The 15,304-nt window shown below is 37.7% G+C and overlaps 1 protein-coding gene across 3 annotated transcripts in view; it reads left to right on the forward strand.

Moving 5' to 3' along the window:
* Window positions 1-15,304, forward strand: part of LOC126484011 (uncharacterized) — a 134,886-nt gene that overhangs the window by 114,414 nt on the left and 5,168 nt on the right. For all 3 annotated transcript variants that reach the window (XM_050107331.1, XM_050107333.1, XM_050107332.1), the window contains exons 10-11: window positions 8,418-8,602; window positions 8,875-9,020. In XM_050107331.1, coding sequence (XP_049963288.1) covers window positions 8,418-8,602; window positions 8,875-9,020 — 331 coding nt within the window. The remainder of the gene's footprint in view (window positions 1-8,417; window positions 8,603-8,874; window positions 9,021-15,304) is intronic.

Here is a 15,304-nt window from a genome sequence, read left to right on the forward strand (position 1 = left end):
AAGATGGCACTCCTCGCTAAATGTTAGAGACTATACTGTTAAAATTTGAACAATTTGCTGTTATTAGTTACTATTATTAGTTACTTAAATATCTAATGCTGATTACTTTTCAGGTTTTCTCAGAAACCGATCATGGACTAAATGGTGCTTCCATAAGGCATGCCGTAGACCACATCTAATGCAAAAAGAACTAACCAATTTACTTAAACTGGAGGACGCGTGTAATATTAAAAAACTGACCCTAAATTGTAGGATAGTTACAGTAAGACAATCTTTCTGTTATGCAAATGTTCCCTAGCCCAAGGACAATCCAAAACATTATTCTATCATCAATAGAATGCAAAGTATGAGCCTCTGAAAAATCCCATTTTTATGAGCAGTGTTTTGGACTATATTGGTAATGCATGCCGCCGCATGTGTAATGATTACTTACTCTCTCCTGATTTTGAAAGAAGTTTTTCATGAAGGACAAAATTTGCTTGAAGTCTCGTTGATCTAGTATCACTTACTCCTCAAAATAAGAATATTCTCTCTCATATAAAAGTAATATCATTAAAATAACTTGGCTGAATAATGTTTAATGTTTTGTGATAGTTTTTTACCCCAGACTGCAATAGTTGTGTTAAAAACTACAATATTTGCACCAGTGTTGTACTAATCGAAGCAAGAAAAGGAGGATGTAGGAGACAAGTCTTGTATCTAGGTCTGTTACAGGGATATGAGCCGTGAGGTAAGGGATTGGGAGCAGGGGTTGCGTGAGGATGGACGAGTATATTGTGTAGGTTCGGTGGGCAGTGGAATACATTGTAGGAGCAGTGGGAAGGATAGCAGGTTGGACATTTCTCATTTCAGGGCATGACAAGAGATAGTCGAAAGCCTGGTGGATAATGTAATTCAGTTGCACCAGTCCTGAGTGGTACTGAGTCGTAGTCACGGCCTACATCTCAACAGGAAAGGGAAGGGGAAACTGGCTGGGGTAATAGCAGGAAATTTAAGGGGGGGAGGCACTGCCATGAATGGTAAAATACCAGTGGTTACAGGTGTTGGAGCAGCACCTTTTTTAGGATAGGTAAGACAGAAAGATGTCAAGTTCTACGAGAGGTCAGGATTGAAACAAATCTTCAGTTTAGGAAAGAAATTAAACAGCACAATTCTAGCACATTGGATCACCAATCACAGCTACCAATTATAAATTTTCACCAATCACCAGAAATTTTATCTCCACCAAGTCGTACCTCAGTCCTAGGTAATTGCATTGATGAATTAAAGTCACCCAACCCAGTTGACATAATCTGCCTCTCTGAACACCATGTGACCACTGGTATAGGAACTAGGCCTAAGCACAATGAGAAACTCAGACAGGAGAGTACTGCAAATGTTAGAATAAGGAAAGGTTCTCATAAAAGTATAATTAAAAATAATGTAAGTATATTTCATCAAAATATTGGGAGTTTAAAGAATAAAGTAGATGAGCTTCTGGTTTGTTTAGAAGATTTAGAAGCTGAGAATGAAATAGATATACTATGCCTGTCTGAGCATCACATTGTTACTGATATGGATAAGGTAAATGTAAGTGGTTATAAGCTCTCTGCACATGTAATGAGAGAAAATATGGAGAAAGAAGGAGTTGCCATATATGTCAAAAGTTATCATTGTGCAAAAAGTATAGAAACAAAAAAGTTTTGTGTAGAGAAACATATAGAAGCATGTGCCTGTGAGCTTAAATTAAATAAAGGCACATTTATAATTGTAACTGTATATAGGTCCCCATCAGGAAATTTTCATCTATTTCTGAAAAATTTGGACTCCTTGTTGTGCTATCTGTCAGACAGGGGGAAGCAAATTATTATTTGTGGGGACTTCAATGTAGATTCTCTGAAAGAGGGTAATAGGAAAAATGACCTTGAAGTATTACTCGGTTCTTTCAATTTGACACCCGTTATTGATTTTCCTACTCGGGTGGTAAAGGATAGCAGCTCACTGATAGATAACTTCTTTATAGACCAAGATAAGTTTAACCAGATAAATGCTCAGCCTGTTGAGAATGGTCTTTCTGATCATGGTGCACAGCTAGTTACAATATATGACATAGCTCCATTCAGCAACACTAAACATTCCTCCAAAGTAGTACGTTCAGTCAACGATTTAACAATTGCAAATTTCAGGGAAAGCCTACAGCAGTTAGACTGGGATGAGGTGTACTGTGAACCTGATGCCAATTTAAAATATAATTTATTTCATGACATTTTTGTAAATGCATTTGAAAACTGCTTCCCCAAGAAAATAGTTAAATATACTCGTAAGAAACCTTGTAACAAACCATGGCTTACTAAGGGTATAAAAATATCTTGTAACCGGAAAAGGGAACTGTATCTGACAGCAAGAAAGAGTAGTGACCCAGAAACTATCAAATTATAAAAACTACTGTGTTATATTAAGAAAAGTTATTAAAAAATCCAGGAGTATGTGTATCATGTCTGAAATCAGCAACTCTGATAATAAAATTAAAACAATTTGGAATATTATTAAAAGAGAAACAGGTCAACCAAGAGCAGAGGAAGACAGTATTATCATCAAATTGAATGAAAGCATTACGAACAAAAAGTCAGAAGTTGAAAATATTTTTAATAATCATTTTCTAAATGTTGTGGATATAGTAGGATCCAGGTGTTCATTAGAAGATGCTAGGCTGTTAATGGAAGAGGCCCTACCTATGCAATTTGATACAATTGAAATCTCACCCACTTCTCCCTCTGAAATTAGGAAAATAATAAACTTGCTTAAAAGCAAAAACTCACATGGAATTGATGGCATTTCCAGCAAAATACTAAAAGCTTGTTCTCAACAGATAAGTAAGATTCTCAGCCACCTGTGTAATAGCTATCTGGAACAGGGCATTTTCCCTGATAGACTGAAATATGCTATTGTTATACCTTTGCATAAAAAGGGGGATAGATCTGATGTCAACAATTACCGTCCAATCTCCCTTCTAACAGCTTTATCCAAAATTTTTGAGAAAGTAATGTATTCAAGAGTAGCTTCACATATCTGTAAAAATGAAGTACTAACAAAATGTCAGTTTGGTTTCCAGAAAGGTTTTTCAACAGAAAATGCCATATATGCTTTCACCAGTCAAATGTTGAATGATCTGAATAACCGAACACCACCCATTGGGATTTTTTGTGATCTCTCAAAGGCTTTTGATTGTGTAAATCATGAAATTCTGCTAGACAAGCTCAAGTATTGTGGCATGAGTGGGACAGTGCACAAATGGTTTAATTCGTACCTAACTGGAAGAGTGCAGAAAGTTGAAATAAGTAGTTCCCGTAACATGCAAAGATCAGCACATTCCTCAAACTGGGGAACTATCAAGAATGGGGTTCCACAAGGGTCAGTCTTGGGTCCTTTGTTGTTCTTATTATATATTAATGACTTGCCATTCTATATTCATGAAGAGGCAAAGTTAGTTCTCTTTGCTGATGATACAAGTATAGTAATCACACCTGAGAAACAAGAATTAACTGATGAAATTGTCAATACTGTCTTTCAGAAAATTACTAAGTGGTTCCTTGTAAACGGACTCTCACTGAATTTTGATAAGACACAGTACATACAGTTCCGTACAGTGAATGGTATGACGCCATTAATAAATATAGACCTTAATCAGAAGCATATAGCTAAGGTAGAATATTCCAAATTTTTAGGTGTGTCCATTGATGAGAGATTAAATTGGAAGAAACACATTGATGATCTGCTGAAACGTTTGAGTTCAGCTACTTATGCAATAAGGGTAATTGCAAATTTTGGTGATAAACATCTTAGTAAATTAGCTTACTACGCCTATTTTCACTCATTGCTTTCATATGGCATCATATTTTGGGGTAATTCATCACTGAGGAATAAAGTATTTATTGCACAAAAGCGTATAATCAGAATAATAGCTGGAGTCCACCCAAGATCATCCTGCAGACATTTATTTAAGGATCTAGGGATATTCACAGTAGCTTCTCAGTATATATACTCTCTTACGAAATTTGTTATTAACAACCAAACCCAATTCAAAAGTAATAGCAGTGCGCATAACTACAATACTAGGAGAAAGGACGATCTTCACTATTCAAGATTAAATCTAACTGTGGCACAGAAAGGGGTGAATTATACTGGCACTAAAGTCTTTGGTCACTTACCAAATAGTATCAAAAGTCTGACAGATAACCAACAAGTATTTAAGAAGAAATTAAAAGAATTTCTGAATGACAACTCCTTCTACTCCATAGAGGAATTTTTAGATATAAATTAAGAAAAAAAAAAAAAATATTAAAAAAAATAAAAAAATAAAAAATAAAGAAAAACAAAAAAAACACAAAAAAATAAAGTTGTTATATCAACTTAAGTATGTTGTTAAATTAACCTAATTATGTCATGTATTGGAAAATTCGACTTGTTCCACATCATTACGAAATATCGTATTCATGATCCATGGAACTAGTATTAATCTAATCTAATCTAATCTAATGAGGGGAATGCTCATCTTTGGCCGTATGGTGGGACTGTGGGAGATGGTGGGCACAAGACATCTGTTTTTGTATGAGGTTGGAATGGTAATTATGATCTGTAAAGGCCTCAGTGAGACCATCAGTATATTTGGAGAGGGACCACTCGTCACTACAGATGCAACGACCGTGGGTGGATTGGCTGTATGGAAGGGACTTCTTGGTATGGAATGAGTAGCAGTTGTCGAAGTGACGGTATTGCTGATGGTTGGTAGGTTTGATATGGACAGAGGTACAAGTGTAGCCATTTTTGAGGTGGTGGTCAACATCAAGGAAGATGGCTTGTTGGGTTGTGTAGGAGCAAATGGGGGAGGTGGTGTTGAGGTTCTGGAGGAATGTGTTTAGGGTGTCCTCACCCTCTCTCCAGATCACAATGTCATCAATGAATCTGAACCAGGTGAGGGTTTTGGATTCTTGGTGTTTAAGAAGTATTCATCTAGATGGCCCATGAATGGATTGACATAGGATGGTGTGCCATTGGGTGCCCTGTACCCCGAATTTGTTTGTAGATAATGCCTTCAAAGAAGAAGTAATTGTGGGTGAAAATATAGTTGGTCATTGTGACTAGGAAGGAGTTTGTTGGCTTGATATCTGTCGGTCATTTGGAAAGGTAGTGTTAGATGGTGGTAAGGCCATGGGGATTAGGGATATTAGTGCAAAGGGAGGTGGCATTGATAGTAATGAGCAGGCCATTGTGGTAAAGGAACAGGAACTGTGGGGACTCAGAGGAAGTGGTTGGTATCTTCTATATAAGAGGGTAGGTTGGGGTTTAATAGGCTGTAGGTCTTGGTCTACAAGAGCAGAGATCTTCTCAGTGGTGACACAGAAACTGGCCACAATGGGACATCGTGGGTAGTTGGGTTTATGGACTTTAGGAAGCATGTAGAAGGTAGGAGTGCAGGGAATGGTAGGGATGAGGAGAGCAATGGACTCCAGGGAGAAGTTCTGGGGTGGGCCTAAGGATTTGAGGAGAGACTAGAGATGGAATGGGGTCACTGTGGCAGTGTTTGTGGATGGAATAATCTGACAGCTGGTGGAGTCTTGCCAGGTAATCCTTTCGGTTCAAAACAACGGTGGCGGAGTCATTGTCAGCAGGTAAGATTGTAAAGTCAGGATCAGTTTTTAGGTGGTGGATTGTAGTTCTTTCTGTGGTTGTAAGGTTAGTTTGCATGTTGAGAAATTTGGGGAATGATGGTGAGGCAAGCTTTGAGGTTAAGTAATTCTGGTAAGTTAACAGGGGGTGATTTGGGGGCAGTGGGGGTGGGTGGAAGAGGGAATTGAGTCAGGCAGGATTCAACATTGGTCTGTGGTTGACTATGGTGGGACCGGAAGGAGGAGAGGAGGTCATACTGAATTTGGGAGTGGGGCAACAGGTGAGACCTTTGGGAAGGACTGTTACTTCTGTGGGGCTAAGGTTTTTGAAGGAAAGGTTCGTGACTGTTTGTCAGGTCTGTTTTGGTTCTGGATTCTATGTGGTTGTGGGAGGGAGTTTTGGAGGGTGGGGTAAATGTAGTACATCTGCAGGACACATTTTGTCAGCTGTGAGGTGACACGGGGGAGCTTAGGAGGTTGTTTTAGAGGTGGTGGACAGTGGAAGTCAAAGTTGGGAGTAGGAAGTGAGCAGGATGAAGAGTTTTTTTGAGGTGGCATTGTGCATGTGGTTGTAGCTAATATTATCAGTTACTTGCACAGATTCCTGCAAATGCACACAGGTGGAACCCATACTTATATTTGAATTACTGTTTTTTTTTGTATCATGAAGACTTTCTTTTGTATCATGAAGACTTTCTTTTGTAAGTGGGTAATTACTCCAAGAATGTTCTCGCATATAACATCAATAAATGAAGGTGTGTAAACTTAACTGATTTTTATGCCCGCAAAATTGTCAGTCATTCATAAGAATTGTAATGACGAAAGTAGCCGTACTTAGACATTTTAGCAGGTATACTTTTGTAATAATCAATATGCACACTCAAGAACATATCACTTTCTACTCTAATTTTATGTATCACATAGCATTTATAGGAAGTGGGGTACTTTTGACAACACAGAACTTGATGAGCAGTGTTTTTTCAAGTTTGAAGATGGTCCAGTTTTTGGAAAAAAATTAATAACTTCAATAACATTATTTATTTTTCTATTGCTGCTTCTGCGCATCACATGACAATAATACTTTTATTACACCCAAAAATGGATGATTGTGTTTCCTGATTCAAATAAAATGGTACATCATTAACATTAAGCAAGAGAACTATACTGAGCTCACCACCAAACCATGTGGAACATCTATCATGATTTTCCCAATGAAGATGATAATGCATCTCTCTTTGTGTTACTTGAACATTCTAGTGTAACAACAATTTCTTTGTATATTCACTGATATTATTGTATAGTAAATAACTGGACATTGTAGTGTAACGTTCTGCATCTTGTTTCAAGAACTGAGTCATGTACCCTATAAACACACAATATCTGTTTTTAGAATACTTTGAGTGAAACAACAAAATGCTTTTGTAAGTTGGTGACATTTTTTCATTGACATTTTTCATTATGTGCTCAGTAGATGTCTAAATAACTGCTTCAATAGAGCAATCCTTTTGAACTCCAGACTGTGATTAACGCAGTATAAATGTTAAATGTTTCACTTCTTGTGTTGTTAGTCCCAAATTCAATAGTAAACAAGTTGCTGTTCCCTTTTGTTCTACTCAAATCAAACATATATTTGGTTAGACTGTTTGTAACATATACTCCATATTATTTATACTGCCCAATCCACTAAAAAAGAAGCAGAAGGTAGTCCAGTGTAACTTCATTTCATATTTGCTCAATCAAGCTGCTGCTTTATTATTATTATTATTATTATTATTATTGAAGACTATACTTTACTAGTATGAAATGTGTCTGCGTGTATGGCTTATATAGAAAGAACATTTCAAGTTTGGTGTAGAATGTTGTCTTGTTCACTTCTGTTTATTTTGGTGTGGGATAGTGAGCACATGACTTGGTGGTGGTGGTGGTGGTGGTGGTGGTGGTGGTGGTGTGTGAAGGAACATGAACTGAAACTGTGGTGAAGACAGGAAACAAATGTGCCTTGCGATTCACAATTATTACAAATAGAACTGGTCAGCAGATTTGGTTAACTGGCAAGTAAGTCGGAGTTTCCGACTAGTGCTGTGCTGCCCGTTATCTCTGTTACTGCTGTAGGAGGCAGGTAGAAAGTCAAAGGCTGGCCAGATGAGTGTTAATTTGACCAGAGTAAAGCTAGCCAATGGATGTGGAGTGACTTACTCGGGCGCTCTGCACAGATCAGTTTAGTACCGTCGTAGGAATCTATGAAAACACTAAGGTGGCACTCATTTGACAGAAAATAGTGAATGGACTTTGGTACTTGTCCCTTATTTCACCTCTTTTATGTCAAAGTGAAGATAAGAGGTGTGGCAGTTGTGCTAAAAAATGGAAAACAATGATGTCTGTTCCACCCCTTCCTCTTCCTCCTTGTGCAGATAAGATTTTTTTGTCACAGTGAGACAGAAAAATGTTTTATTTCACTGTAACTATCCATGAGCAGTAGTTTTTTCCTTATAGATAGAAAATCTTGTAGTTCATTAATTTTTTCCTGGTTTCCATATGGTACATGACAGTAATTGGCCTTATGTATAATTTGCAGTGGAGCAGTTTCTTTGTCAGCAGTTTGTGAGAACAAACAGTTCCTGCTGAGACCATGATAATACTGTAGCAAATAAGCTACAATAAATTTTGCCCTAAGACTGATTGGCTGAATGTGTGCTTGTAACATACTTCATAGAATTCCATTTTTGTTGTGGATTTGTTGTGTTAATATGTAGTCATCCACTAAAATTTCAGGGAATGAATTATGTCCTGAGCTTCACAGGCAGCCCGAAGATAGAGATTTTCAACTTAGTTCACCAGTAAAGCTGTCGGCTGCATTAAGAGGAGAAACTGGTCTATTTCCAGAGAACAAAGAAAATGCTCTACCAAAGTCCACAAACCAAAAAGAAAATGTTGTAGATCCTGCAAACACATCTGTAGTAAGTAGAGATTGTAACTATTTTAATTCTGCAAATTATGTACTGCCTTTTAGACTCACTCTCAAGTGGGCATGTGCATCTGAAGTACAAAATGCTGTGAGGAATAGTAACAAATTTGAAATTGAAGCAGTGCTATTAGATCTGAAAACAGCATATTTTCATTTTATTGATTTGGTTAAATGGTGCACATTCATTATGTGCATTTGTTGTGTGCAGTGGTAAGTTGTGTCTTGAATGACGACATTGAAGTTTGAAATGGTTTTCATTTGCAGAATGACGACTTTTTTGGGGGACCAATGGGAGAACCCAGAGTATTAGATGATACATGTTGCTCACTGATGTTCTCCAAAACTTTGATATCATCAACACCAAATAGAAAATCGGGAGGTCCTTTGAGTAGTGACAGCAGTGACACCAGGTATATTTGAACACCTTTTACATTTTTTGTGCTGTTAATTTTGTTTGTAGCTTACACATAGTTGCCAAAATAAAACCATACTGAAAGGTTGGATGCAAAATATGTTAGCCTAAATAAGAAACAGGAAAACTGCTCTGTATGGAATGTACTAGAAACAAGTGTTGCTGATGTTTTTTCTAGGATTTCTCTGCTTTTTGGAATGCTGAAAACACTTTTGCGGTCAGTTATATTTTGACCACCCTATATATACCAAAAAGCCTTACACAAAAAAAGTGTCATGAATAGAAGAAAAAGGGAGAATGAATCAGACCTAACAAGCACTTCTGTAAGACAGTTATCCATTTCTTGTGTCCACATCATTTTCCCTAAGGAATTGTCCCCTCTGCAACTCCACTGTATTTAAGAAGAAAAATGTGAGAAACAAGTGTAGCTCTATTTTATGAACAAAGCATCGCTCACACAGAGGCAGGTAATCAGTAATCAAAGTCTCACCTTCAGTGGTTTGAAGTCCACTGGACCGGGTAAAACACACACGCATGCTGTCGTGCTGCAAACACCCCTCCCTCCCCCCCCCCCCCCCCCCCCCCAGAAAAAAAACAAACACACACACACACACAAAATATGAGGGGGAAGCAGTAGTTTGGAGTTTGCCTAACACATAATCAGTTGTCTTTTGCATCTTTCACACTATTATAGTTGCAGTCAGCTCTTTTGTTAGTGATAGACAAATTGACGAGTTGAAATGGGATCACTTGGACTTTTGGAGGTGATCATTTATTGACCTTAATACATCTCCAGAAGAAAGGTTGTAAGTCTCAGTCGCACTTTAATTTATTTCAACAGCTAACCGGTTTAGTTTTTATGGCTGTCAGACTTCAGAGGAGAAAAAATAAAATTTGTCACAAATAAGATTTAAAACCTGTTACAGACACATTGAACACAAGCAATTAGCTATTTTAAAAACATCAAGAATTGAGGTGAACAAAACTGGGTGCTGTTGAAAAGAATTGCGACAGACAGTTGACAATCAAATATTTACTCTGCTTAAACAAATATCCGAAAGAGCAGTCGAAAGCAAGATACATGTATTTTCCAGCTATGTATCCTAGTAATTTTACTAAAATGATACTACTCTTTGGAAGAGGGTTCAGGTCTGTTGCGCCGCCCCCCCCCCCTCCAAAGGAATCTCTCATCTTGAAAATATTTGGTTTTAATAAAGTGCTTCAATTGACTTTATTTTCTTCCTTATTGAAGAAACCTAACAGAAAAGAAATTATTTTGAGTTTTTGTTTGACATTCACTTAAATGTACCTCTTAAGCTGTTCAGGTCTTTTTAGACAATGTGTATTTTAATCTTCAGTGTTACAGCAAATTCTGACGATATTCAGTTTCCACAACAATGGAATGTGCATGTGTCTCTGCTACGACAGGTTCAACTGGACTCGAGTGATAAACTTTTTAGTTTTTATGAGTGAAATATCTAATTTAGAAATTTTTGTAATATGTTTCAAATTTAGTCAGCTTTATTACCATAAGAGTTCAGTAAAATGTTCAATAAATACAATTGTAAAAAAATAAAATACAACTTGGGGTTCATTCGGACCCATCATAGCAGTTCATGTCTTATAAAATTTTCTGCATCGTGAGAGTTTAATGTTGGCTACTTCTTGGTTTTCAATTATTGTAGCATGCGTTGTTGATTTGAAATTGTATGGAAACAGTGCATTGTAAAATGTAGTTATGCCAAAATGGAAAGGTATAACTTTTGATTTAGATAATCATAGGGATTTAGAGAAAGTTATCAAATAACAAATGGTAGCAACGATGAAGATGAATGTTAAAAGTTCAGATTCTGAGAATGAGGATGCTTGAGAACAAGAAGAGGAAACTCCAGACATAAGACTGTGGAAATGACAGTGAGTAAATGACGGAAACAATGAACACAACAATGTTCATTGCCTGTATGGGAAAACTGCATGGTATTGTTGGTTGACCCACCAAACACAACACGACGGACTGCGCACAGTGTAATTACTATGCCTTCTGGTTTGACCTCTTGATCTTGAGGTATTCAGTTCATCAGCAAAGCTTTCAGTTATTCATTGACAAACATGTGGTACAAATTATTGCAGATTGCACTAATAAAAGGCTCAATTTTAATGATGAATGGTGTGCAAAATACCTGAATAAAAAATAATAAATATAATAGTGTGCTACAAATGCCTATTTAGGCATTCTCATCACAGTAGGAGCCCTAAAAGCTCAAGGGGAGACCGTAGAATTTCTGTGGACTACAAATCCTCTCTACAAGAGAGACAATTTCCTTGCCCCAGTGTCTAGAATTAGATTTCGACAGTTACCATTTATTTGATTTGATGCTACAAGAAAAAGGGCCAAATGAAAAGGAACTGATAAATAAGCAGTACTTACAGTTATTTTTAAACTTTTTGTTGCCCATTGCAAATCAAACTATAATCCTGAACATGTGACTATATGAACGATTTGTTTCCTTCAGAGGACGCTGTTCCTTTAGAGCATATACCATAAATTATTTATTTATTTGTTCTGAATAGAACATAAGATAATTATGTTCAGTTAGTTACAGTTTTCTGCCTGGGGTCCACTTGGGCTTCTATCGGTGGTTTAAGGAGGTACAAAAGCATAGGATAAAAAAGTTAAGTCACTGTTGTTTGGAACAATAGGATGTCTATTTCTGAGGAAAGGAGGAGCACAAGTAATTGATTTTTCCTGTAACCAAATCAGTTCATTTCTGCTCTGGACACACGTTTCTTGCCTTTAAAATACATATATTTTGAAAGAGTTCCCCCCCCCCCTCCCCTCCCCCCAAGATAAAGGTCTTTTTCCAAGATGATGAAACAGGAGGGACACTGTTGAACATACTTGATAGTGATGTAGTTTCGGAGGATGGAGGTTATCTTTCGGTATGCAGCTCTTTATCTTTACTAGAAGACACAATAGCAAATGGTAAGCGGTGCAGTTCTGATTCCAAAGGATAAATCAGTTGAATGTAAGACAGAACCCCAATCTCAACTGGAACAACGTTGCAAATGAATACTCAGTTTTTGAATTTTTCCTTCCTTCATCAAATGAAAACATTATACTCACCCATTCTAATGTTGAAGGAACACATTTAGTTGGAGACAAGTGGAAAAAAATTAATGTACTTGAGCTACTTGCTTATGTAGGTCTGTTGTTGTTAGCAAGAGTTTTATATACGTCGCATAATGAGTGTGCTGAAAGTTTATACGATGTATACAAATGACACCCAATTTTCAGAACTGCAATGTCACAAGAAACATTCAAAAAGATATCAACGGTTATTTGATTTCATGACTGTGGGACAAGACTACAAGAAGGAGAACAAGACAAGTTGCACCTCTAAGGGATTTTTGGGAGAAATGGGTAGACGTATTACCTAAATTATATATTCCCAGTATGTTTATTACTGTACATGAGTAACTTGTTGCATTCGGGGGAAACTGCTCTTTCCGCCCATATATGCCTAGTAAACCAGCAACGTATGGCTCACATTTTGGGTACTTTGTGACAGTGAAACAAGTAATGTATGGAATATTCAGGCTTAAACCAGGAAACATGGTAGCACCCCTGAAAAGAACCAAGGGGTAGGTTGCAACTGATGTGTATTATGGCTTGACTGGGGAGAATATTATCTTTGACAGCTTTTTCACCCTCTGCACACCAGGATAAATGCTGATGATGAGACAGATCACAAAGTTTGGATCTGCATGAAAAAACAGGCATTCTATCCCACCAAAACTATTACAGACAAGGACTCCTATTTAAACATAACATTTGCTTTCACAAAGGACAGAACACTCTGCATCTCAGTGCAAGTCATTTATGGCACCAGGAGACGGCCTCAAACAGCTGTGGAAATACTAGTGATGGTGATGGTGATGAATTGTACAGTAAAGAGACACACACAGAGAGTATATTGTTGTGTTTTCAGATACCATTGACATATCTGCATATAACTGTTAGGTGCTATGCAAGGCAACTTACCTCCAAAGGGAAAGCAAACACCCAACAATAAAGAAAACTATTCCTAGAAACTCTTGGTGAGCAGCTAATTGATACCGAAAGGAGGAAACGAGTACATATTCCAAGAGGAAATGATAACATTGGAAAAAAATTATCCTTGGAGTGAAAAGTGAGGCAGATGTCATCTATGTGGAGAAACTGATAAAAAAAAAGTGAAGTAAAGTGTGTTAAGTGTAAAAAAACTTCACTTGCAAGTCACATCGTACATACATATGTAAAAACAGTTAGTAAAAGTTAAGCATAGGGTAGTAAAATCAACAGACGCACAATTTTAATATTAGAGCGTTGCATTGTTTTTATGTTCTTTTATTTAATTTAAATGATTAATGCAGTAAACCATGTAAAATATAACTTTGATGTCAATATACAAATGTGTAAGAGTATATGTACCCAAAACAAACAAACAAATTGGATCGTTTTTTTACCCAAACATCTTGAGAGCATGTGCAAAATAAACACTGTAGTTGAGTTAACTGTAAGAAAATATTGAGCAATGGTAAATTTCTAAACATAATCGAGGAATGTGGTTTAATTACATGGAAAAAGAAGCTGACTTAGAAGTAGTAGCAATAATCTAAAATGTCCCTGAAGTACAAAATGTTAAAAATAAAATGTGTACAGAAGGAACGTATATAAGCTCAGGAAGTGGCTATCAAAGATGGTCAGCAATTGTGATTTTATTATTTGTCATAAATATGCGGAAATATTTGGGCCAGCTGCAATTTATAAAATTCTTGCAATATTATTAACAAAAAAGAAAAAAATAATCTTATTGTGCTGGAAGAAACTACTGACAACTAAAATTGCTACACCACGAAGATGACATGCTACAGACGCGAAATTTAATCGACAGGAAGAAGATGCTGTGATATGCAAATGATTAGCTTTTTCAGAGCATTCACACAAGGTTGGCACGAGTGGCGACACCTACAACGTGCTGACATAAGGAGTTTCCAACCGATTTCTCATACACAAACAGCAGTTGACCGGTGTTGCCTGGTGAAACGTTTTTGTGATGCCTCATGTAAGGAGGAGAAATGTGTACCATCACGTTTCCAACTTTGATAAAGGTTGGATTGTAGCCTATCGCGATTGTGGTTTATCGTATCGCGACATTGCTGCTCGCGTTGGTCGAGATCCAGTGACTGTTAGCAGAATATGGAATCGGTGGGTTCAGGAGGGTAATACAGAACGCCATGCTGGATCCCAATGGCATTGTATCACTAGCAGTCGAGATGACAGGCATCTTATCTGCATAGCTGTAACGGATCATGCAGCCACGTCTTGATCCCTGAGTCAACAGATAGGGACGTTTGCAAGACAACAACCATCTGCACAAACAGTTCGACGACGTTTGCAGCAGCATGGACTATCAGCTCGGAGACCATGGCTGCGGTTACCCTTGACGCTGCATCACAGACAGGAGTGCCTGCAATGGTGTACTTAACGACGAACCTGGGTGCACGAATGACAAAACGTCATAAATTAATTTTTTTTTCTTTTTTTTTTCTTTTTTGGTGAATCCAGGTTCTGTTTACAGCATCATGAAGGTTGCATCTGTGTTTGGCGACATCGCGGTGAACGCACATTGGAAGCGTGTATTCATCATCACCATACTGGCATATCACCAGGCGTGATGATATGGGGTTCCATTGGTTACACGTCTGTCACCTCTTGTTTGCATTGACGGCACTTTGAACAGTGGACGTTACATTTCAGACGTGTTATGACCCATGGCTCTACCCGTCATTTGATCCCTGCGAAACCCTAGATTTCAGCAGGATAATGCACGACCGCATGTTGCAGGTCCTGTACGGGCCTTTCTGGATACAGAAAATGTTAGACTGCTGCCCTGGCCAGTACATTCTCCACATCTCTCACCAATTGAAAATGTCTGGTCAATGGTGGCCGAGCAACTGGCTCGTCACAATATGCCCGTCACTACTCTTGATGAACTGTGGTATCGTGTTGAAGCTGCATGGACAGCTGTACCTGTACACACCATCCAAGCTGTGTTTGACTCAATGCCCAGGCGTATCAAGGCCGTTGTTATGGCCAAATGTGGTTGTTCTGGGTACTGATTTCTCAGGATCTGTGCACCCAAATTGCGTAAAAATATAATCACATGTCAGTTCTAGTATATTATATTTGTTCAATGAATATCCGTTCATCATCTACATTTCTTCTTGGTGTAGTAATTT

This window comes from Schistocerca serialis, chromosome 6, assembly GCF_023864345.2.
Source record: "Schistocerca serialis cubense isolate TAMUIC-IGC-003099 chromosome 6, iqSchSeri2.2, whole genome shotgun sequence".
In the NCBI taxonomy this organism is placed as follows: Eukaryota; Metazoa; Arthropoda; class Insecta; order Orthoptera; family Acrididae; genus Schistocerca; species Schistocerca serialis.